The sequence below is a fragment of the Mastigoproctus giganteus genome, chromosome 4 (genome assembly GCF_048544385.1).
Source record: "Mastigoproctus giganteus isolate SK-2022 chromosome 4, ASM4854438v1, whole genome shotgun sequence".
In the NCBI taxonomy this organism is placed as follows: Eukaryota; Metazoa; Arthropoda; class Arachnida; order Uropygi; family Thelyphonidae; genus Mastigoproctus; species Mastigoproctus giganteus.
Genome location: NC_143578.1, coordinates 178,470,150 through 178,497,185, shown reverse-complemented (window position 1 = coordinate 178,497,185; position 27,036 = coordinate 178,470,150). Strand labels below are relative to the sequence as shown.

At 39.6% G+C, this 27,036-nt stretch overlaps 1 protein-coding gene across 2 annotated transcripts in view; it reads left to right on the top strand.

Moving 5' to 3' along the window:
* LOC150087225 (uncharacterized) overlaps positions 1-27,036 on the top strand; it is a 320,470-nt gene that overhangs the window by 292,422 nt on the left and 1,012 nt on the right. The window contains exons 26-27 of one of the 2 annotated variants that reach the window (XM_090371087.1): positions 8,195-9,687; positions 15,020-15,101. In XM_090371087.1, coding sequence (XP_090227213.1) covers positions 8,195-9,687; positions 15,020-15,101 — 1,575 coding nt within the window. Of the gene's footprint in view, positions 1-8,194; positions 9,688-15,013; positions 15,102-27,036 lie in introns of both variants that reach the window. The other variant, XM_090371086.1, reaches the window with a different exon arrangement.

The window sequence follows — 27,036 nt, the reverse complement described above, 5'->3', positions numbered from 1 at the left end:
TGCTACACACTGCTGCTCCTGCCCACCTGGCTACGGAGGCGCCTGGTTAAGGTCAGTGTTACTTCTTGTGGATTTGGGGAAATCCCGTTTTGATTTCTGCCTGGCACTGACCAAAAGAGAGCAATCCACTGGGGGGGGGATGTTGTCCCCCATTTCTGTTTGATGCCCAGCTTTCTTAAATAATAATTGTTTATGATTATTATTAAAGAAAGGTTGAACATCTAGCATAAACAGAGGAAGGATGAATGTCCTTCCACCAGTGGATTCTTCCTTCCCATCAGCATCCATAAAGAAGCAGAACAGGATGCCCTCGCCCAACCACAAGAAGTAACATTGACAACAACCAGCACTACAAGAACAGCAAGTGATCTTAATAACAACCAGTCACACCTTATTAGGGAAAGGGAGATGGACAGAATCCCCAGGGCTATAACAGAAGTTAGTAGTCCAATACAGAAACCAAGTCCCAGGTCAAGCCATCCCACCAACAAGGACATCCAATAATGATATAAACGGTCTCAGAAGATCAGAGCACTACAGAAGATTGGCAGCCAACCAATAGGACTAACACGAGGGAGGGGCAAATAATAGGACGTGGCAAAGCAACTAAGCAAACCCTTAGCCATAATTATGAGAGCATCCTTGGACTCAGGGGAGGTTCCCACGGACTGGAGATGTGCAAATGTATCCCCAATTCACAAAGGGGGATCGAAGGGTGACACGAGTAATTGCAGACCAGTTAGTTTAACTTCTGTTCTGGGTAAAATAATGGAGTCACTGGTTAAAGAGGCATTGCAGGATCATCTAGACAAGACTGCAGCAATAATTCAGACACAGCATGGGTTTGTTAAGGGAAAGTCTTGTCTGACAAATTTGATAGGATATTATGATGTGGTTACAAAGGAACTGGATGCAAAAAATAATTTTGATATCATATATTTGGATTTCAGGAAAGCTTTTGACACTGTTGCGCATGGAAGACTATTGTACAAATTGGATAAAAGGATGGTTAAGTGGGAGAAGACAGAGGGTAGTAATCAATGGGTGTTGCTCTTCGTGGACTAATGTTATTAGTGGAGTCCCACAGGGTTCGGTCCACTGTTGTTTTGTATATTTATCAATGATATTGATGAAGGTATATCAAGCTTTATGTCGAAGTTTGCAGATGATACAAAGGTGTGCAGGGTTGTTAATGACAGTAATGGCAGTGTGCTACTGCAACGGGATCTAGATAATTTGGGCAGATGGGCTAAGCAGTGGCAACTGAGGTTTAACCTTGACAAATGCAGGGTGCTGCATATGGGTAGAAGTAACCCCAGAGAAACGTACCAACTGTGTGGTACTACACTTAAGGTGGTAGAAAATGAGAAAGACCTGGGAGTAATTGTGCAGTCAGATATGAAGTTTTCTGAGCAATGCAGACAGGCTGCCAGGGCAGGTCATGGGGTTTTGTCAATGATATATAGGAATTTTGCTAGCAGGGAAAAGGAGGTGATTGTCCCTCTGTATAAGGCAATGGTCAGGCCACGCCTTGAGTACTGCATACAGGTCTGGAGGCCTCATTTTAGGAAGGATGTAGATTTACTTGAGCGTGTACAGAGAAGGGCAACAAGATTGGTCAGGGGAATGAAGGGATCCTCTTACCAAGAGAGGCTTAAGTTCTGCAAATTGCAGTGGCTGGAGACTAGGCACCTGCGCGGTGATCTGATTGAGGTATATAAGGCCTTGAATGGGTTGAGCACGCTGAATTCTGATGGGATCCTTCCACTTGTTCAGATTACGAACCTAAGGGGGCATAAATTCAAATTAAGAAAAGACAGATGTAGAATAGATGTGCGGAAATTTGCCTTTAGCCAGCGGGTGGTTAATTGCTGGAACAAACTTCCATCTGTCGTTGTGGAAGTTGATAGGTTGAATAAATTTAAGGAGGAACTGGACAGGCATTTGGAGGGAATGGTATGATTTTTATTATTTTTTTTTTTGGCTGATGCTGCATAAGCTCATACACTTGCTTTCTTGCATCATATGCCACTACTACTACTACTTATAAAAACCACAATCTTTTATCTCCTTCATTCTTTGTGCTGTACATGAGCTTAGAACTGTAACTGTATGTAGTTATTCTTTCTTTATGACATTAATTATAGTAGTAGTAGTGGCATGTGATGCAAGAAAGCAAGTGTATGAGCTTATGCAGCATCAGCCAAAAAAAAAAAAAAAAATCACACCATTCCCTCCAAATGCCTGTCCAGTTCCTCCTTAAATTTATTCAACCCATCAACTTCCACAACGACAGATGGAAGTTTGTTCCAGCAATTAACCACCCGCTGGCTAAAGGCAAATTTCCACCCATCTATTCTACATCTGTCTTTCCTTAATTTGAATTCATGCCCCCTTAGGTTCGTAATCTGAACAAGTGGAAGGATCCCATCAGAATTCAGTGTGCTCAACCCATTCAAGGCCTTATACACCTCAATCAGATCATGGCAGACTAGGCACCACGCAGGTGCCTAGTCTCCAGCCACTGCAATTTGCAGAACTTAAGCCTCTCTTGGTAAGAGGATCCTTTCTTTCTCCTCACCAATCTTGTTACCCTTCTCTGTACATGCTCAAGCAAATCTATATCCTTCCTAAAATGAGGCCTCCAGACCTGTACGCCAGTACTCAAGGCATGGCCTGACCATTGCCTTATACAGAGGGACAATCACCTCCTTTTCTCTGCTAGCAAAATTCCTATATATCATTGACAAAACCCCATAACCTGCCCTGGCAGCCTATCTGCATTGCTCAGAAAACTTCATATCTGACTGCACAATTACTCCCAGGTCTTTTTCATTTTCTACCACCTTAAGTGTAGTACCACACAGTCGGTACGTTTCTCTGGGGTTACTTCTACCCATATGCAGTACTTTGCATTTGTCAAGGTTAAACTTCAGTTGCCACTTCTCAGGCCATCTGTCCATATTTTCTAGATCCTGTTGCAGAATCACACTGTCATTAACAACCCTACCAATCTTTGTATCATCTGCAAACTTAGATACTAAGCCTGATATACCTTCATCAATATCATCGATAAATATATAAAACAACACAGGACCCAACACCGAACCCTGTGGGACTCCACTAATAATATTAGCCCACGAAGAGCAGCACCCATTAATTACCACCCTCTGTCTTCTCCCACTCAACCATCCTTCAATCTATTGTAGCAACTTACCCTTAATACCATTCTGCTCCAATTTGTACAATAGTCTTCCATGTGCAAGAGTGTCAAAAGCTTTCCTGAAATCCAAATATATGATATCTAAATTATTTTTTGCATCCAGTTCCTTTGTAACCACATCATAATATCCTATCAAATTTGTCAGACAAGACTTTCCTTAACAAACCCATGCTGTGTCTGAATTATTGCTGCAGTCTTGTCTAGATGATCCTGCAATGCATCTTTTACCAGTGACTCCATCATTTTACCTGGAACAGAAGTTAAACTAACTGGTCTGTAATTACTCCTGTCACCCTTCGATCCCCCTTTGTGAATTGGGGATACATTTGCACATCTCCAGTCCATGGGGACCTCCCCTGAGTCCAAGGATGCTCTCATAATTATGGCTAAGGGTTTGCTTAGTTGCTTTGTCGTATCCTTTAATATAACTGGATAGATCCCATCCACCCCAGGTGCCTTTCTTATGTTTAACTTCAACAATTTATCCTCCACTTTGCTCTCAGTTATTACAAAATCATTAAGCACCCTGCTACAATTTGATAACCTTCTGCCATTTTCAAACCTTAATAACTCCTCATGTGTGAATGTAGATGCAAAAATACTCATTCAGTTTGTTTGCTATCTGAGCAGGATCATCAACAGTCGAACCATTGATATCAAGTGGACCAGTCAGATTCATCCCCTTCCTTTTAGAGTTTATATAAGTAAAGAAATCCCTGCTGTTTTTCTTAGCATTTTTTGCCAAAGATTTCTCATAATCTGCCTAATCTACTTTGTGACCTGATTACAGACTAGCTTATATCTGCCATAGGCTTCTGAGTCACTTGATAATTTATATGCATCCCATGCATTTTTCTTCTCTGTCACAAGTCTCATTAGTTCATTTGATAACCATTTAGGCCTAAACCTTGAACAATATTTCTTAATAGGTATGAAACTTTTAGCAGCATCCACGATTAATTCCTTGAATGCTTCCCACTTAAAATTTACTGTTGGTATCATCGTCAGTTGATCCCACTGTACAGAATTTAAAAACTGCTGTCTTAGACCACTGTACTCACCTTTACCGAAGCAAAAACCCTTTCCTTTACCCCTGATGGTAATTATATCTTTAAGTAAATCCCACATCAGTACACTGTGATCACTGCCACCTAGTGGTTCCTTTATCTGCAAATTCTTAATACACGAATGATCACTACTGATAACCAGATCAAGAGTATTACCCTTTCTGGTAGCCTCTCGAACATGCTGCTGCTGCAGAAAACAATCATCCAATAAATCCACAAAAGTCTTACTAGTGTGCGAGTGACCAACCCACAAGTTCCAGTCAATATCTGGGAAGTTAAAATCCCTCATTATAAGACATTCTGATTTACTAGCCCACTCTATTTCTCTGTACAATTGTTCGTACTCATTCAAGTCATTAGGCCCATAACACACTCCTACTCTTATTTTTTCTTTTGCAGTGCTTATGTCACACCAAACTGACTCAACAGTGCACTGTTCATCTATATCAACTGGATGCACTTCTTTTGATTTTGTTTTTCTTAATTAACAGCATAACATCTCCCCCGTTCCTATCCTGTCTATCCTTTCTGTACACATTGTACTCCCCAGATTTCAGTTCTGCATTCCTTATATCTGTGTGACACCACGTCTCTGCTATCCCAAAAATATCCGCCTTTGATGTCTTGACCAACACTTCAAATTCATCAAATTTATTTACTATACTTCTAGCATTGGTATACATGCAAGTATACATTTACCTATCCTTATTATCAGTTACCCTAACACATCCCATATACCTGTTTCACGATGACTGCCATCAGTCCCTGAAACCCCCAGCACCCCTCCCTCCAAGTCGCTACTTATTCTAATAGAAATTGTGCAAGAATCACCTTCACCTCTGCCTGTAGCTACTTTTAACCTTTTAGTCTGTGAATCCCCCCAAGCTAGCAGTTTTCCGACCCACCTAACACTGCCTCGATAGCATCAGCAAATATTCTTGCACCCTTTCTATTTAAGTGTATCTCATCCCTGTAGAAGCAGTCTCTCCTGTTAACAAGCACAGACCAGGCTGAAAAAAAATTTTACCCCTTGTGCCTTGCACATTTCCTCCAGGGCCGAATTGATTGACAAGGCTCTCATCATGTACTCCCTCCTATCGTGTCTGGGGAGAATTGCAGGCACTTTCAAATTTAACCCTAATTCACAACTTTTTTGCAACATTGACCTGTACTTGTTAAGTAAATCTGCAGATCTCCTACTCTTAATGTCATTGGTGCCAATGTGTACAACAATATCACCTTTTGTGCCCTTAAAAGATGATATATGCTTTATAACGTCATCAACTTTTACCCCTGACAGACATACCCTGGTCCTGTTCCATCTATCCTTTATTCCCCGTCTCCCTGACATTAGAGTCACCAACAATAACTAGTTCCTTTGGGACCAGCGCATTCTGCCTTAGAGATTGCCGTTGTGTTGCCTGATGCCCAGTAGTGAGCTCAGGCGTTGAGTTGGGTAGCTGAGAGCTTGAAGGGCCCCTCATATTAATTTCTTCAAGGGCATCTACCCTACACCTCAAGCTCTCATAGACGCCCAGTAGAACGCTGAGTTGATGCCTAATTTCTAGACCTGGCACACACAAATACATCCTCCTTGGCTAGATCATGTTCTGTTCCAGAGAGTTCGGCAAACATTTCACAAGTTGCACATTTTTTTAGGCTGTGATGCGTTGGAGAATTGTCCCCCTCAGTTCTCCCCCAAGTCACAGCACTCCTGCCACTTTGTGCCCGTTGCTTTGATGCTCTAGTCTGGGGCATGATATTTTAAATTAATAAGATCAATAAATTTAATTAATTAATTGTCAATACTACGCTATCTAATAGAATCCTAAATGCAGTGATGTGTATTACGCTATATAATTATATGTTAGAGCTGCCTAGTTACCTAGTTAAAACTGCCTAGTTTTAATAGTTACCACAATTAAAAATTTGAATTCCCTACTACTCTATACAAAAACAATGGCTGCAAGATTCGAACGAAATAACGGTTTTACGTATATTAAGTAGTAATTTACACAAACTCTTTATCTAAATTAAAAATAAAAATAACTATAAGACTACGTATAAAGTACAATATAAAATAACAATTAGGTAAATAAAAAGGAAAACACTTATCGCTTTTTCAGAGCCTGTAATTCATAGCTGTAATTTTTAAAGAGAGTCAGCGTCCTCTCTCAGGTAAAATTATATGATCATTTCTGACTGTTCCCATTACAGTCACCATGGGTAACTTCCACATCACTGATAGGCACAATATGGCTTAAACACCCCTTCTGCCAAAATTAACAACAGCTATTTATGATGACATTATTCGCAAAATTTGTCAAGATATTAAAGAAAACTACATTTGGATATCAGTTGAAATGAAAGACATTTGTTTGCCGCTATATTTGCACATTTTATATGTGGAAATTAGATGCAAAACCATCATGTCCATATTAACTTGCTTGTGAGTCCCTGGTTAAGTGTTCTCAGTTTTCACAGTTTTAGAGGAATAATTTGTAGAAGTGTTTTTTACTGTGTAGTTCAGATGAGTGAAAAGAGAATCAAGTGAGGGCTCCCCTGGAACTAGTGGGATGAAAAAGAAAAGATATTTAATTACTTTTGAAGTAAAAATGAAAGTAATAAGAACAGCCGAAAGTGGTGAAGGCATTAAGTGTGTTTATTAGCCATGAGTTAGTTGGCATGCTCAACAGCAAGTACAACAGTGAAGGATAAAGTGTCCCCCCTACCACTCTAAATACCACTTTCCTACTCCAACCTGTGGATCAAGAGGTTATTTTCACCTTTAAGCAGTATTATTTTAGAAGAATCTTGATTCTGACTACTGCTACCAATGGGAGAGAGGAAAACAGTTCTTGCGCAGTTTTTGAAGGGCTGAAATATTGTTATATGATGGAAAGATATCAAGCAATCCACTATGATGGATTGTTGAAGAAAGCCTTTCCCACAGTTTGATCATGACTGGAGATTTCCAAGAAATGGAAGAAAATGTCAGAGGAAATTTTAGTCATGCTCGAATGCCTTAACCTGGAAGTGGATATTGAAGGTATGAATGAGTTGCTGGAGTCCTATAGAGAAGTCCTCATGACCAAAAATTTGAATAAGTTGTAGGCACAAAGGCAAACTGAAGAAAAGGATGATAGCAATGATGAAATCACTGTAAAGAGCCTGAATTTAAAAATTTAAGAGAAGTCATAAAGTTGGAAGAGACAATAGGAGTCAACTGGATTCTGATATCATTGCTGAAATGAGCAGCAATGTTGTCAGAGACCTTCGTTAATATCAACATTAGTTTATCGGGTATGTATAACAATTGTCTTATTATCCAGTTGGTTCTTTCAATGAAAGTCACCTTTAAAATAAATTTTTTGGTTAATTTGAACTATAAAATATTCTCAATTATAGTATTGTTGCAATTTACAACAAATTAATGCAGATATGGTTAGGTTTGAGATCTCATTAAGCAGTCATACACATTTAAGGTCCAGCTAATTTAAGAATCTGTGTGACCTTCTTCAATCAGTAGTACAATGGGATGGGAGAATTATATTTACTAATCATTCACATTTTCTTACATTTGAGTTTAGCTGGAAATATTGTTCTTACAAGAAAAGACAAATTGGTACAACCCTCATTTCTGATAGATGGACTTAGTCTGGTAACTTGGGGTCTTGATCCTTTTGGCATTTTGATCAGTCTTGAACCCCAAGTCATGACAAAGCATTTAAGTAGTTTTTTCTGTTTCAGAGGTAGGCCAAGGATTGAATTTATATCCTTGGTAGATAGCAGTTTATTGTGTTTTTGATAATTGCTAAAATAGTTTATAACCTCTATGATTTCATAATAATATTATGTGTATGTCATTTTTTTTATTTTTTATTATTATTTATTTTCATTTAAGAAACTATACCTGGAGCAGCAGATTGAAGAAGAAATCTCTAAAGTTAATATAAGACCTGATGTTAATACAGAAATGGTACCAGAAAAAGGAAATACACAAATTCCTTTGCCAAAATCATCCACAACTATTAAAAATCCTATTCAGTTGGATACAAATGTTTACTCTTCCCTAACTTCTTTCACTGGAAGTCGCTTATCTGAAATGGTAGTAGAAGAGGAGTCAATCGAAGAAAGTGAGTCACTTTCTTGCAGAGAGACTGTTGAGGACAATAATTGTGAAATAGAAGAGAATCAAAGTTCAAATGAAAAATTTGAAGTTGATCATGATGCTAGTATCACTGCAACAAGCGATAATGTATCAGATCAAAAGAGTGTGGCAGGAGCCCACCAAAATCCATGCAATGGTCTACAGATGTTAAAAGCTGTAGAACCATTGCTTTTAAGCCAAACAAAAATTCAGGAGTGTGCAGAAGAAAAATCTACTAGTATCTGCCAAGAGCTGGTAGTACCTAGTCACCAAACAGGAAATGCAGAGCTGCAACAAACACCAGTACACAATTCTATGAAGCCGCCCAAGGAATCCAGACTTAACAAAAACTCACTCCATCCATGCAGGGTACCAGAGAGTGCTCGTCAAGCTCATAACCATGGCAAAATCAAGGGGAAAAGTGGACGAATATCTTTTTTTCACCTGCGAAAAACAGGAGCCAAACTCAAAGAAGCTGGTCGTCGTTTCCAGTCCCTCAGTGCAGAGGATATACCTACATGGATTACTAGAGAAAAACCAGAGCCTGTTGTCTCCTTTCAGGGTGATTCAGTTTTCAGTTCCAGAAAAGCATCTCGACTACCCTCCTTAAAGGATTTTATCAAGAAAGAGGCAGTTGAACTAGCAAACTTTTTACGAACCAATGAATCTGACAAGTTAGTTGAGAATCAGGTGTTCAGTAGTGACAGGTCAAAGGCTGTGCCTTCTTTACATGCTCAGGGAATATCCTCATCCACCCACATCTCTCCTCCTAGCATGGATTTGGCAGAGGATGGAGGAAACATCATTGGAATTGAAATCACTGAAGCACCTTGCCAACAAACAGAACAGCAGAGTGCACAAAGTGACCCCACTGAAATTGCCACAACTACTGCCATTGAAATCACAGTTGATGCCACTTCTGACACTGCCTCCCAAGGAGCCGACAACATGGAACTCTCCAATGACCTTACTCTTGGAAAAGAAACCAATGTAGTTAGTGATGAAAGCCGAACTTTGCTAAATGTTCAAGAGGATTTTCCTGCTTTGCAGACTGATGAAAGTTACACAAATGGTACGCAGGGTGACCTTCTGCAGCTCAAGGATTGGACAAGAACATCTCGTAAGGGTAGTGACAGTGCAAGCAATGTGTCTTTTGGAAGTGCTGAAGTCCCACATGCCTTTGAGTTAGTGCTTAAAGAGAAGATTAAAATATCAGACAAGCCAATAAAGTGTCTCCTCCAAGCTAGGTATGTGTTACGTTCTTTGTACCTATCCTATTACATTCAGCATTGATTTAGTATTATTTCATCAGTGCCTTTTCATAATCATTACAACTAATATTTTAATGTAAAATATTTAGGATTCTATCTTATAATTCAAGTATCAAGGAGTGCTTTTTTTATTTTTATTTTTTTCTCTTTTGAAGAAATGGAAATTTCATAGAGAAAAGTACCCACATAGTAGCCATGAAAATGCTTATAATTAGACAGTTTATATTTCTCATCATTTTATAGAAGTTTGCTGTTGAAACAAAATATTATATCCATTAATAGCGATAGGTTGGATTTGGATCAATCTCTTCTTCATATTCGGATCCATCTGTTTCTGTTATGTTGTGTATGATTTATGTATCTTTAATAATTTCATTTACAGTTTATGAAAGAATTAATAAAATTGGTTTTACATTTACAAATCAGTGATGATCTGTTGGAAAGCATCATTGGATACATAGTGTCTGCCTGCTATAAACATGGGAAATCTTCAATTTGTCTGAAATCAGTTAATAAATTATGTTCTTTATTATCTTCTACTGAGAACTTTCATTAGCACTGCTAACCTCAGTTTTTTCAATTAGTAAATGTTGAACTTGGAATTTTGTTCCATGTTAGTGCTATATTGTAAACACATCCTTGTTGTTGATGACCTTTAACAATTTATAAGACCTATATTTCTGTCTTCTTTTTTTTCCAAAATTGAACTCAAAAACTTTGTTCCGAGTAGTATCTTCAGATATTCTAAAATCCCTTGATCCATAAGTTGGATCAAGAATGTTACATTTGGTGGTAAAAATACAGCCTTTATGTCCCTTTCTCCAAGTTCTTTACAAATGGGACAACAGGACTGACATCCATAAAGAAACTAGTCATTTCAGATAAGTTTATTTTCTTCAAGTGTTTTCTTTACAAAAGGTACAAATCCACGAAAAGAACATTTTTTGATTAATACATATTATTCAAAAATAATCTATGATGACTTTTGTAGTGGTGGTAAACTGATAAAGATGAACAACTTATATTTTTAAAAGCTCTAGGAAATTAGCTGATTTACCAACAACAAAAAGTGCAAATTGTGAGTTCTAGTTACATTGCTATACTTGGCTACCTTAATTCTTACTCTTTGGATTTGTATGAAACACATTGGTCCACTTGACGTTGAAGGTTTAACTGATGATGATCCCGCTCGGGTTGCTGACAAACTGAATAGATATTTTGCATCTACATTCATGCATAAGGAGTTCTTTAGGGAGAGCAATGCCAGAAGTTCATTAAAATCTAATGGGGAGTTAGATTTTTAAAAATGATTTTGTTGATAACTGAGAACAAAGCAGAAGAGACATTGTTGAGGCTTAACATAAAAGAGGTGCCCAAGATGGATAGGATTTAACGAATTATATCAAGGGACACAACAAAAGAGGTAAACAAACCCTTGGTCATAATTATGAGAGCATCTTTGGATTGAGGAGAGGTCCCCATGGACTGGAGATGAGTGAATGTATCCCCACAATTCACAAAGCAGGATCAAAGGGTGACATGAGTAATTACAAACCAGTTAGCTTAACTTCTGTTCCAGGGAAAATAATGGAGTCTAGTTAAAGAAGTAATGCAGGACCTTCTAGAGAGGAATGCAATTATACTGTAGTCACAGTATTGATATGTTAAGGAGCGATGTTTTCTGACCAATCTGGTTGGCTACTTTGATGCAGTAACAAAGGAACTGAATGCAAAATAATTTCAATATCATATACTTAGATTTCAGAGAAGCTTTTGATATGGTTGCACATAAAACACTGCTTTAAGGGCGAGTGAGGTTAATGGAGTCCCCCAGTGTTCAGTGCTAGGTCCATTGTTGCTTTCAATATTGATGGAGGTATATCAGGCTTAATGTCTAAGTTTGCAGATGATACAAAGGTTAGCAGGGTGATTAATGGCAGTAATCAGGGTAAGCTACTGCAACAAAATCTAAAAAATTAGGCAGATGGGCTGAGAAATGGCAGTTGAAGTTTTACATTGACAAATACGAGATATTGCCTATGGGTAACAGTAATCCCAAATGAATGTACCAACTGTGTGGTACATTCAGGATAGTGGAAAATGGAAAAGATCTGGGATTAATTATGCAGTTCTCTGAGCAGTGCAGACAGGCTATCAGGACAGATTATGGGGAAGTCTATGATATACAGGAACTTTGCTAGCAAGGATTATTCCATTGTATAAAGCAATGGTTAAGTACCACATACAGATATGGAGGCCTCATTTTAGGAAGGATGTAGATCTGGAATGGGTGAAGGGATTAAAGGGTAGTCTTGCCAAGACAGGCTTCATTTCTGCAAATTGCACCATCTGGAGACTAGGCACCTACAAGGTGAACTGATTGAGATATTCAAGGCTTTGAATGGATTAAGCAATCTTTTGGCATTCTTCCTCTTGTTCAGACTGCACATATGAGGAGGCATAAATTCAAATTGATGAAGGATGGTTGCAGGAGAGATGTGCAGAAGTTTGCCTTCAGCCAGCAGGTGGTTAATTGTTGCAACTAACTTCCATCTGTTATTGTGAAAGTGGGCAGTTTGAATAAATGCAAGGATGAACTAGACAAATTACTGGAGGAGATGGACAGGTGATGCCATCTCCTCCAGCTTGTTTTCTTGCATCATATGTCACTAATAATAATATTGTTGCTGCAATCTTCATTTTTTTAAATCATTCTTTTAGTATTGATATTAGTAGTGGCAAAAGATGCAAGATAACAAGGAGCTTATACAGCATCAGCAAACAAAAAAAACCACATTATCTGTCCATCTCCTCTTAAATTTATCTAATTCTTCCTTAAATTTATTCAAATTACCGAACTCCACAACACTACATGGAAGTCTGTTCAAACAATCAGTCACACACACACTGGTCGAAAGCAAATTTTTGTGCATCTATCCTACAATCACACATTTTCAATTTAAATTTATTTTCCCTAATATGTTCTTGGTTATACTCTGGCATGACTACCAGATCAGTAAAGTTTACAATAAATTATCGATGCAAATGTTAATTGTATTTAGTAGTCACGGGCTTGAACCCTGCTCCACTCAAAGAGTGTGTGCTACTGCACTCTCGCTTCTGACCACTCGGCTATGTCAGGCCTATGTGTCACCTGAGCAAGAGTTAGGATGCCACCTACATTTCCTTTACTCAAACCATTTAAGGCTTTAAACACTTTAATCAGTTTCCTCACAGGTGCCTAGTTTCCAGACACTGCAGGACTTCTCTGAAGTCCATCTTCCTTTTGTATTCCTGACTAATCTTGTTGTTCTTTAGATCCACTTCAACAGATTGACATCCTTCCTAAAATGAGGCTGCCAGACCTATGCAGCATTCAAGATACAGCCTAATCATTGCCTTATATAATAGGACAATCATCTCCTTGACCTTGCTGGCAAAATCCCTGTGCACCATTGACAGAACCCCATGAGCTGTCCTAATAGCTTGTCTACAGTACACTGCTCTGATAACTTCATGTTGAGCTGAACAATTACCCCGTCTTTTCCTTTAAGTGTGGTATCACCCAATTGGTACATTATTCTGGGATTACTGCTTCCCACATACTCTACCTTGAATTTTTCAATGTTAAACCTCAATTGCCACTTCTCGGCCCTTCTGTCCAATTTTTCTAGGTCTTGTTGCACCATCATACTGATTTCTATCATTATTCACCCTGCCAACCTTTGTATTATCTTCAAACTTTGAACTTGATATTTCTTCACCAGTATCATTATTATATGTTGAAAACAATAAAGGGCTCAGCACCGAATCCTGAGGGACTTTATGGATAACATTATATAATTATAACTATATAATTATATATATAATTACATTATATAATTATATATTATAACCGGATGCCAAAATATTATTTTTGGCATCCAGTTGCTTTGCTAATACATTGTTGCAGCTAATCAGACTGGCTAGACAAAATCTACCTCTAATGAATCTGTGGTGTGATTGCTGTATAACTGCATTCCTGTCAAGATGATCCTGTATAACTGTTTTATTCACTGATTCCAATATTTGCCATGGAACAGAACTCAAGCCTTACAACTCTATAATTATTCACTTCTCCCTTTGATCCTCCTTTATGAATTGGCATTGATTGGCATTTGCCAATCTCCAATCCTCCTCTTAATCCAAGGAGCCTCTCATAATTATAGCTGAAGGTTTTCTTCCTCTTTATTTTGCTTCTTTTTAATATAACTGGAAAGATTCTGTCAGCCCCAGGTGCCTCACCAGTTTCTCTTCCATTTTCCTCTCAGTTATCATATTTTGTCAGTGACACCTTATAATCTAGACCTTTTTCATTTACTCTCAACTATTCTCCAGTTAATTTCTCTGTTGATAAATGATCTTTATTCTTCTATAAATTTTTGAATTTATCTTATCTTCCTGCTAATGCGCAATATGGTCATTAAATAAGTAGACTGCATGTGCAGCCACTGCACACCTGGGAAATAAAGGCACAGCATTTGACATTGAACCTCTCCCTAGTTGTCTGTCAAGTCATGTTCCAACATGCTCATTCACTTTGCAATGAAACAGGTTCTCATTACCTTGTGTTTTTGCAGTTTGCTGGAAAAATAACAAAAGAATTGAACAAAAAATCAACCTAAAAATTTTAACAAAACTAAAGAAAACACCAAATGAAAGTTATGTCAAATTTATGGGGAAGATACTATGTCAAGGGTTCACATGTTTGAATAGCATAAGATTTTTTGGAAGTGGAAGTTGATGAATGACCAGGTAGTCCAGATCCAGCCCCCTGTGAAATGAAAAGTGTACATTTTCAGTACATTGAAACCATTAAAAAATAATAATAATAAATAACTAGTGTTAAAACGGCTTACAAAATATGATTTCTAGAAATGTTTGTGTGCTTAGAAGAAATGTAAGGAACAGTGTGTGCAAAGCCTAGGGCAATTATTTTGAAGGTGATAACTTGTAATGTACAAAATATTTCATTATGTTTATTTTGTTTCACCAGTCTTGTTATTTAATAGCCACACCTTGTCTATGAATATCATGATATATTTTTATAATAAAGATGACCAGTTGTGCTAAAATATTAAAATAAAGCTGTTAGAAAACTTGCTTTTATCCTTTTATATAAATTTAATGGCACTTGCAATGGGTGTAATAAAATTACATAAAATGGAATTATACAAGATACATAAGCAATATTATTAATTTTCAGGAACAGTGGTACCCACCATTTTTGTAAGGTTAATTTTTTTTTTCTTCTCTCTCTCAGCTGCAGTGGAGAGGCAACAATTATTAGCTGTGCTGGTTACTATGGAGATGATGAAGCTGTCTTAAAATGGATTAAAGAAGGAGAAGAGGTAAGAAAAATTAATTACTGTCCAGTAAAATCTCCAACAGGCAAACTTATCTTGGCAAGAACAAAACTTCCCATTCAAAGTACTATGTAGACCAAGCTGTAAGGTTCTTGAAACATTGCACATTTTTCACTACAGTATGTGTACTTTTGTAGGAAATGAATATTTTTCATGCCGCTTTAGCTATTTTAAACGCACCTTTCTCAACATGCCATTTCATATTCTACTCTTAGCTGCTAAAGCGATTTCTACTAACAGATTTCTTCTGAATTGTTCATTTCTGATTAGTAAAATAGGATGAGTGTGTGTGTGTGTGTTTGTTTGTTTGTTATTTGGTTTTTAGGAGCATTAGCAACTAAGGCCATGTTGCTCCGGGATATGCGGTGGTCATTCCCTGACCTTTCCGCATCCTCCGTATTTGGTGGTGACGGGTTCGAACCCCGGTCTAATCAAGAAGCGTGTGCTGCGCACTGCTGCTCCTTCCCACCTGGCTACCGAGGCGCCGTGTGTGTGTGTGTGTATATATATATATATATATACACACACTGGTGTGCAAAATTTAAGGACCAGTCAGGTTTTCACCTGTAGCTTCTTATAGGAGTGGCCTGGATGTGGGGGGGGGACACATTATAGCCTAAGTTGCTAATGCGCCAATAAAATCTAAACCAACCAACCAACCTGGATATGGGAAAAGCATATCAAAGGAACCTTGTGAGGTACAGAAATGATGAAGGAAACAACACTGACACAACAACTGAAACAAAACGGTACAGAGGGACTTTATTCAAAAATGGCAACATAGCACTGGTTGCCATGATACAGATGCATCACTGCCAAAGATGGAACAAAGGAAAGAGGTAGTCCTCAGTAGGAGATATGGCCACCCCTAATTTCCATGCAGGCTTTGCACCATCTGTAGTTGTGTACGTCCATCCAAGATAATGCCTCCCCAGACAAGAACACATCAACTACCATATTGATCCCTTTCAGTGATGTTTGTGGGATGATACCGAGTGCCAACCTCTCGCCAGATTAGCTGACGAGACTGAATCTACTCTCATCAGTAAAGTACCTTAAGTAAAGGTTTTGTGGTTGTAACCTTTAGAAAGTGTTGTTCCTTAAGTTTTGCACACCAGTGTGTGTGTGTGTGTGTGTGTGTGTGTGTATATATATATATATATATATATATATATATTCATTTTATGGTTGGTGTTAGGATTCATTTTTCAGGTATTTTTTTAGGTGGATGTGGAACTTTGCTGGAAACTCTGGTGAGAACAATAGCTATTTATGCAAATTTAATTTCTGTCTCCTTATCATTTAGCCATATACACCAATGAGCCAAAACATTATGACAACCTACCTAATATGATGTTGGTCCTCCACGTGCAGCCAAAACAGCTCGTACTCGGCAAGGCATGGATGCTACAAGATTTCTAAATGTGTCTTGTGGTATCTGGTACTAACACGTAACCAGCACATCCTTTAACTCCTGTAAGGTCAGTGGTTGAGACGCTGCAGATCGGAGTTGCTGTTCCAACACAAACCACAGATGCTCGATGGGATTGATGTCTGGGGAATTTGGCGGCCAAGGCAATACCTGGAAGTCTTCCTCATGTTCTGCGAACCAGTCTCAAACAATCCGGGCGGTGTGGCATGGCGTATTATCCTGCTGAAAGACGGCACTGCCAGCGGGAAGACCGTTGCCATGAAAAGATGTACCTGGTGTATCTGGTCATGTTTAGGTGGATGATAGACATCAGAGTGACTGGCACATGGATGATTAGACCCAGCAGAACATCACCCAAAGCACAATACCACTGCCACCGGCTTGTTTTCGTCCCATGGTGCATCCAGGCGCCAACACTTCCCCAGTTAAACGATGCACACGTACCCTGCTGTCGACATGGCGCAACAAGAAATGGGATTCATCGGACCAGATGACCTTCTTCCAATCACTCAAGGTCCAGTTTCGATTCTCACATGCCCATTGTAGGTGCTGTCACCAGTGGACCGTAGTTAGCATTAGCACTCGGAGCGGCCTGTGGCTACACAGCCCTATTTTCAACAGGGTCGATGTACTGTGTGTTGTGACACATTACTCCCGTCACCAGCATTCCAATTACCGGCTAGTTGCACCACAGTCGCCCTTCTGTTGCCATATATCATCCAGGAGAGCCTTCGCTTACCTGGAGCATCGATGAGCTGTGATCATCCAACACCTCACTGGCGGTTCATGGGTTTCCCCTCCTTGGACCACTTTCAGTAGGGTACTAACTCTGGCTAACCGTGAGCACCCCACAAGCCGTGCCATTTCATATGCTCTGACCCAGTCGTCTGGCTATTACAATTTGGCCTTTGTCAAACTCTCTTAAGTTTGCTGCCTTTCCCATCTGAAGAACAAGAGTAACACTGATTAACAGAGCTCAGTATCAGGTGTTTGTTATACCATGTCTTGACCCCCACATGCGCCGTAGTTCACCTACATGCAGCTGCTTTGATTTGCATAACGACTTGCTGGTCATAATGTTTTGGCTCATCGGTGTACATACATATATTAACAGTGCATCCTACGCATGCCTACTGACAAGTAAGAGGCCCATATGCACTACCACTAGTTCTCAAGGTCAAAAGACCACATATACAGCCTTTGATTTAAAATTATGTATTCATAACCATTTATCAATTAGCGAGACTTTTATCCAGCACAGTACTTTCACGCCAATGATACACTGTTCCAATTTATACAGAAGGCATTCATGTGGGATAGTATAAAAAGAATTGCTAAAGTCTAAATATACTACATCAGAATTCTTCTGTGACAACCTCATAATAGCCTATCAGATATTTGAGAAAATTATTTCACTTTAACAAATCAATGTTATGTGTCTCCTATAATTCCATTTTGTTTCCAGGTAATCCTGTAGCACATCCTTAATCATAGATTTAGAATATTCTAGTCAAACTGATGTCACTAGGAGAAAAAAAAAAAGATTAAAAGTAAGGCGATTTCTACAGAATGAACAGCTGTTTGGAAGAAAAGTAAAGGCGAGAGCGAAAGAGAAAACCAAGTTTTTTAGATGCAGAGGAAGCAATATTTGTAATGTGCTTGTGCCAAGAGAGATTAGAAGCCAGGGTAATTCCCAAAAGAGATATATCATTTTGCCTAGAAATCGGAGTGTCACCAAAGATAAGTATAGGAGCGGAAGAATCCTTTTTGCGAGATATAAGACATGACTGAGTTTTAGAAGGATTGAAATCAAATAAGTTGTCTTTGCTCCACTGGAGAATTACCTGGAGATCGGCATTTAAGGAATTGGTAGCAAATTTTCAAAAAGTTGAAGCTGATTGAGCAGGGCAAGGTTTCTCAAAATTGAAAGCGGAATGCAATGTGCTATCATTGGCAAAACTATGGATAGGATTTCCAGTCAATGGAAGAAGGTCATTAATATACAAGAGGAAAAGAGTTGGGGGAAAGAACTGAACCTTGGGGGACACTGGCATTAGTGGAGAAGTTAGAAGACAGAGAGCCATCTACCATCACCCTCAGTGAACGATCAGAGAGAAAACTAGATAACCAATTACAAAAAACAGTTGGCAAACCATAAGATGGAAGCTTGTTTAGAAGACCTTTATGCCAAACACGATCGAAAGCCTTTGAGATGTCAAGAGCAACTGCTTGTGTTTCACCGAACTTTTCCATTGAATTAGTCCATAAATGGGTAACATAAGCCAGAATATCACCAGTGGATTGACACTGACGGAATCCATACTGGCGATCGTTAATCAGACGGAAGGTTTCTAGGTAGTTTAAAAGTTGGCGATTAATTGATTTCTCCATTACTTTAGAAAGAGCAGAAGTAATTGCAATGGGACGATAACTGGATGGGAGGGATTTGTCACCCTTTTTAGGAACTGGCTGGATATGAGCAAATTTCCAAGCAGAAGGAAAAACACCTTTGGAATAAGAAAGTGAAAAAAGATGGCAAAGAACAGGAGTAAGTTCTGGAGCACAGGTTTTGAGAACAAGTGGAGAAATACCATTGGGACCTAGAGCTTTCTTAGCATCAAGATTCATCAAAATCCTTCTGATATCCTTTTGACGGAAGACCACAGGAGGCATTAAATGGAGCATGTTGGGAATGGTGGGAGGTGTTTTTTCATTAATACATGAGTTGGAAGAAAAATGGGATGCTAGCAGGTTAGCTTTATCCTTGGCTGAAGTGACAACAGAACCATCTGGTTTGGCACCTCCATAGCCAGGTGGGAACGAGCAGCAGTGCGTAGCACATGCTTCTTGATTAGATCAGGGTTCGAGCCCACCACCACCAAATACGGAGGATGCAGAAAGGTCAGGGAATGACCACCGCATATTCCCGGAGCAATATGGCCTTAGTTGCTAATGCTCGTAAAAAAAAAAAAAAAACCAAATAACAATAATAACAATAACCATCTGGTTTGGACAGAGGTTGGAGCAGAGATGGGCAAAAGTTGCGGCCAGTAGCTTTGGCAAGAGACTAGAATGCTCGGCTACTATTAGGGCAAGAGGCAAGTTTTCCACTCTTAGCCTGTTCAAACTCTAGTTTGGACTGATTAATAACTACTTTACAATTGTTGCGAGCTTTGGTGTAGGAGAAAATGACACTGAAGAATTAAAAACAAGCCAATTACGATATGCAACGTTCTTCTCTTCAACAGCCCTAGCACATTTATTGGGTTTAGATAAAGGACGAGATTTTAAAGTGCAGTGTGGGATAAAGGATTCCATTCCTGCAAGAATAATTTCACTGACACGATCTGAGCAAACGTTGACATCAGAAGTTTTGAAACGGTAATCCGACCAAGGAAAAGAAATCTCGCAGGTCATCCCATTTTGCATTCTTGTAATACCAAACAATACGAGGTTGGGAAAAGCCATGAGATAAAGGTTCCATTGGAGAAGAGACAATCACCAAGTTGTGATCTGAGGTGCCTAAAGGACCTCTCACTTCAACCGTGTACGTAGAAGGGTTGTTTGTGAGAAAAAAATCATGCATGTTGGCTGTATGGTTAGGATTGTCTGGTATTCTTGTAGGCAAATGAACAATCTGTGCAAGGTCATTAGTAATTGCAAAAGCCTCAGCATCTCAACCAGCCGGGTCGATGTGAGTAGAAAACAACGGAAGCCAGCTGGAGTTGAGAACATTAAAATCAAACAAGGAAAATTACCTCACTGTTAGGAAAGTTGGACTGGAGAAAGTCAAGTTGCAAAGAGAGGAAGTCAGAGCTCCAAGTGGTTAGTGGAGTTGGGAGAACAGTAGAGACAACAGATGAATTTGACACAATGAGGTAGAGAGATTTTAAGCCAGAGGAGATTCCAAATTACCAAGTCTCTGACAGGGAATATCATAACGGACATATCCACAAGTACCACCTTTGAGGCGAAAGGAATCATACAGTGAATAATTTGGGCAACTGAGATGAGCAGTAGTTGAATCAACTGATAAAAACGAGATTCTGTCAGAAAACGTACATGGGGGTTTGGCAGACTGCAAGTGTAAATGGACATCACTGAGACCACGTATATTTGTGAAATGAATTAGGAAGTGTTTGGGAGGTTTAGATCTTTTCACAGATAAGCTTACTCTATTAGTTTGACAATTCATGGTGTATTCAATAGTAAGAAAAAGTAGGTGGGGCATGCTGTATGAAGTAATGAAATTTTTGGATATGGTGTACACATGGTAAGAATATACCCAGATCCTTGACATAATGTGGCCTCGACAATGCCCCCCACCCCGCCCCGCATACACACTACTAGGGCTCCCTCCAGTCACTATCTAGTAGAGTAGAGGTAGCAAGATTATACACTAGCTGATCCGGATAGGTTCGGTCCGGTGTTCTAACTAGCAGCCGGCCGGCCTGCAAACACTGTTTTAGAGCCGTACCCTTGAAATGTAAGGAAGATTGGATCTCGCCACGACGTTCATCATAACCTCAAAAGTCATCAATCATACTGCATGATGGAAGAGATAGGGAAGGGTTGACTGGAACTTAGAGACTAAACATGGGTTCCACCACTTCAAGCCTCCAATAAGCAAAGTGGTGGTATTTCACCGGTTGATGAGAGTCATCTACCACCTAGTACTGCCTGGTAACATAGAGGGGCGGCGTTCTTCCATGTGGTGTGGGCGCCACACCTCGGCCCCTGCTTACGTTGGTTCACACCTGGGTGGTCACCCACCATGTACTTGTGCATGGGGGTTATACCCAGGATTACTAACAGTCCCACCATCGTGAAGGTGCAAGCAGAGGATTTGGCTATCACAGACCGTCCGGACTTCGCCGAAATTGGGTCCACTTGACTTGAGTGTCACCCGAATATCAGTTCCATCAGCGTTTTAGACTCCCAGGTAGCAAGTACAGCTTGTCTGGCATATCTGAGAGAATGTCTGTGGCAACCTCAAGGACCATCGTGGGTGGAATGATAGCTGCGCCAAGAGATTATTATTATTATTAATAGCCATATGGTTCAAGGAAGCCCGAGGATTGCTGCACCAGGAAAAACAAAAAAAAAAAAAAAAAAAAAATTCAAGTTACCCTGAAAGAGAAAGAGTCAAAAGTAGAAGGGAATCACCAAGAAAGAGAAGCATGATGATATCTAGCTCAGGACCTTGGGTGTGCCAAGCCCATACCAAATGTGAGCCCCCGGGGTTCTTTGTTTACATTCAGTGTGCCATGTGAGTTTCATTGTGAATTTTCCCTCAATTGTTAAAGGGTTATACAGCGTTATTTCTCATTAATAATATTTTTTGTGTGACCATGAGCTCTAAGCGTAGGACAGTTTCTGTACCGGGGGGGCAAAAATGTAAAACACTAACAATTAAGGAGAAAATGGATGTGATCGTCACAAGGACTCTGGTGAGCATCGGTCGGATGTGTGTAAGGCATTGGTTGAGTTTAGCACCTTCTACTGTATCAACGATTATGAATAATGTTGATAAAATAAAGCGCGCGCGCACACACACACAGGGATAACAAGTGTGTCATCCTCTCGCCACGTTGTTCATCATAACCTCAAAAGTCATCAATCATACTGCATGATGGACGAGATGGGGGAGGGTTGACTGGAACTTAGCTCTGGAGACTAAACATGGGTTCCACCACTTCAAGCTTCCAATAAGCAAAGTGGTGGTATTGCACCGGTTGATGAGAGTCATCTACCACCTAGTACTGCCTGGTAACACAAAGGGGCAGCATTCCTCCATGTGGTGTGGGTGCCACACCTCGACCCCTACTTATGTTGGTTCACACCTGGGTGGTCACCCACCATGTGCTTGTGCATGGAGATTATACCCAGGATTACTAACAGTCCCACCATCGTGAAGGTGCAAGCAGAGTATTTGGCTGTCATAGACCGTCCAGACTTCGCCGAAATTGGGTCCACTTGACTTGATTGTCACCCGAATATCAGTTCCATCAGCGTTTTAGACTCCCAGGTAGCAAGTACAGCTTGTCTGGCCTATCTGAGAGAATGTCGTTGACAACCTCAAGGACCAAATATGGTATTACAAAGTCACAACAGCGGTCAACAGAGAAACCCTGGCCACCATTCAAAGACCGATACTTCTTGTCATTACCAATGCCCGCTGTACGGCGAGTACACATGCTCTACAGGCCCTTGTGAGAGTCCTCCTGCTGGACCTCGAAATCATCAGATGTACAATTAGCCAAGGGAGTCTCTATTACCTTTGCTGGACACACCATAGACCTGACAAACAACCAGAAAGCAGAAAAAACTAGGCTGTACATCTGCAGCAGTCATGGCAAAACAGATGGATGCAGTCTGCTAAGGGAAAGATTACAAGAAAATTCTTCCCAGATATAGACAGGCTGTACCCCAGACCCTTTCAATGGTTCCATCCAGGCTTAAATACGACATACTTGTTAATGGGACATGGCCTGTTCAATGCTAAGTTGGCAACATTCAGGCTAGTCAACAGTCCATTATGCATCTGTGCAGAGGCTGAGACCTGGCAACATCATGTATTGTTGTCAACACTACAAGGATCTCCACTGCTTATTAATAACGAGGATAAATTACCTCCCGTGAGACCCGGAATCACACCTTATGGACACAGAGGCTGAATATAAGGCATTCATACATTTTGCTCAGGACTTGTTTAACAGAAGGACTCTACTTGCCATCCATAGAGATGCTTGAACCCTAATGCACCACGAGGTCATAACATGACAAACTGTCACTGGAATACAAGGATGATAGTATAAGAACAAAGGACTCAACTACACAATATCAAAGCTTAAATCGACCAGACACCGAATTGGACAATTCACAAGCCAAAACCTAGTGAAATATGACTTAGAAATCAAAGAGGCAGCATACAAGACTGCTGTAAAGCAGCATCAAATGGACATTCTGAAGCAGACATCACCAGCAAAAAGCGATCTTACTGACTCGTGACAGAGACACACGGACTCGTCACTTACATTTGTGGATCCACCACCAGCGTGGACATCACGAGACTAGACTTGCTCATTAATTACGACAGTGAGCAGCTCTGCCGACATGCCATTTGGTGATCTGTGCCAGGTGCTCTCACCCTGTCCTCTTTATCCGGTCGCCTTCCCTATTGTCGCCGTATTTCTATCTATTCCCCCGAGTCTTTTCCCCCTACTCTAACTAAACCCAACATCGTGCTCGATCTGAATCTAACTGAGCTTCAAAATTTAACTCTATACTAACTTAATACCCAAATTTGGCAGTAACCTAACTTCCAGCACCTAAAATAAAAACTTTTTCTTTTTTTATATAGGCCCAGCCACTGAAAACTTAGGAAATTAGGTAGGAGGGCCTGCCAGAGTACTAACTTCTATTGTGATCCCTCTATGCTTGACCTACCTCCTTGGAGAAAAGTATGGGCAGCGGGGGGTCCCAACGGCTAAAAGGTCAGAGGAACAACACAAGACACTATACTACACAACCATACACTTACACATTTTTGTAAAAATCTCTTGCCTTCACAGACTTCTGTGTTACACAGAGTATACAATGTGGGGATGAGGGAAACCCCTGGTGCAATTAGACCCAAAACACTTTACACTACACACACATGAGGGGGCATAAATTCAAATTGAGAAAAGATGGTTGCAGGATAGATGTGCAGAAGTTTTCCTTCAGCCAACAGGTGGTTAATGTAACAGGCTTCCATCTGCTGTTATGGAAGTGGATGGGTTGAATAAATTCAAGGAAGAACTAGACAAATTCTTAGAGGGTACTGTTGGGTGAATTGTTTTTTTTTTTTTTTTTTTTGACTGATGCTATATAAGCTTACTTTCTTACATCATTTGCCATTAATACAGGTCGACCATCACTAATTCGGATATAATTTCCGTGAACGTAATTTCAAATTTCCCAGGACCTGCCACTACTGTTTTGGTGGTTGGTTGCAGCGTCAGCTGTTGGCGTGAACTCATAAACACTGGAAAGCCATTCCCACTTTTTTTTCTGCATTTATTATTATAGCCTGCTCACATTTAGCCCCAGCCATGGTTCCAATGCATAAAGGAAGTGCCTCTCGTGGTGTAAAGCGCAAACACCGTACATTGTCCATAATAGATAAAGTTGAACTTCTGAAAAAAACTCAACGGCAGTGTGTCGTGTGAGAAGTTTAACTCTGCTTTTTTTTTTTTTTTTTTTTTTTTTTTTTTTTAATGAGAACCCCCAAACACGAAAGGTATCAAAACCTATAGTACTTAGTACCGTGCATGCGTTGAAGGAGAAGTATGGGGAGAGGGGGATGCCAGAAACTTTGCTCTAGAGACTAAACATGGGTTTCACCACTTCAAGCCTCCAATAAGCAAAGTGGTGGTATTTCACCGATTGATGAAAGTCATCTACCACCTGAGAATAATTGTAAATTCCAACAATTTCTCTTAGGTCTTCTTATTTTAGTAATTTTCTTTTAGCCATTCCTTTTTAGATTTTTTTTTTTTTTTTTACAACACACTTGTACAAACAACACAATATGATGGATAATACAGTGCACTAACGAACTTGTTTTCACAAAATCTCTAACAATGCTGACAAACTTATTGCGACGTTTGAGTTTACTTTATCGCAGTTAGTTTTATTGCAGCGCTCGCCGCACGTGCAATAAACTAATCACAAATGACCTTCATATGTATGCCGTAATAGCAATTTGTCCATGTATGTGGTCGACACGGCTTCTCAAGAAATCAAGTAACCTACCTGCGCCACGTCGGCCACATATATGCAACAGAAAAAAGGTCTCTCTTTTTTTATATATATATTTTAAGCAAAAAAACGACAACACTGACATTATAATATTTATTTTAGAATTACTAATCAAATTATTTGCTAATTATTTTTTGGTTCCTGGGGATTTTTTTTCTTAAACTGGCTTGACAGTCAAGTGTTAAAGGCAGGAGGAGGTGGTTAGCTATTGGGTAAACTGTATGTGCTAAAATATTAGCACATACAGTTTGCCGGATCACTAATCACCAGATTAGTGATCCGGCAAACTCACTAATCTGGCACCCCACAGGTCCCAACGCTGCCAGATTAGTGATGGTTGACCCGTACTACTAAGACTACTCATGTGTGTGTGTGTTATCCTTTTGTGGAAGGCAGCACCGGTAGTTCCCACATCTGCACCATAGTACTTTGTGAAGAAGTACAGAATCTCTCTAAAAGCCAGAAATGTGTAATGTAAGTAGTGTTGTATTATGTTGTTGAGTCTGTGGCCCCTAGTGGGACCCTTCATTGCCCACCACCACCACCACTGGGAGGTGAGCCAGGCTGCCCATCATACTCTGCCAGTGTTGCCTGAGCTTACTGACAGAGACCAAGTTTTAAAAAAAAAAAAAAAAAAAAAAGGGTTTTTGTTAGAAAGGAGCATGGTGAAGAGTAAGTCTGATTGCAGGGATAAAATATTGTTCGAGGACAGAGGAAAATATCCACCAAGATTTCTTAGGGGAGGCATAGGGGGGGAATAAAGCCACAGATGCAGACCAACAGTGAATACTTATTACAACTGAACAAACTAAATTTTTTTACTGATACATATAAACTGAGAAGTGATACGAGGTGTGATCAGAAAGTTTGCCAACTGACAAATCATGAAATGATGTCATGAAATTATCAATTATCATGAAATTGTGGCACGGTAGAGAGTTTAGACTTGCAACAGCACAATCAGTGACTTATATCATTATAGGTATAGTAATACATGAATCTGTGTTTATCTACAGTCATTCTAAATTAGCACCTGTTGAATAGGCATTTCATATGTTTATTTGCATCTTAAAATGAGTGAATTTGCATCAATTTTGTTTCAAATTAGGGGGGAACCCACAAAATGTTAAACACTTTTTTTTGAGAAAATGGTTCAAAGACTTTTAAGTGATTCACCAAGTTTAAAGGGCACCTATTTGTCCATTGAAGAAAATATTCATTCTGGTCTCCCTTCAACTTCAAAAAAAAAAACTGATTCAATTGCTCCTGCTTGTGTGCTTATCAGGAACAATTGACTTATCTCTGAGGTTGCTAGTGAAAATTAGTAAGCATTTCTTTTGCAGCATCCCTATATATCTGCCCACCTACTTTATATTGCACAGTATGAACATGTGATGATGTTACTGAAGGAGCACTCCATTTCATGACAAGCGTAAGCATATCTAATAAAGTGGCCACTCGGTCAATGTAGGTAACAGCCAAAAATATGAATATTGGAATTAGCACACTACACTGTGCATTTCTGGAGTGCAGTTGAGTTATTTCATACAAGTATTTTTGTGGGTCTTACATTTATATTTGGCCACTGAACAGTCACCGAGATGAAAATTGAGCTTTCTCCATAAACCAATGCTTATTAAAATAGCAGGCTTATTTTCTAAAGCATGCAGAAATAGACCTCAG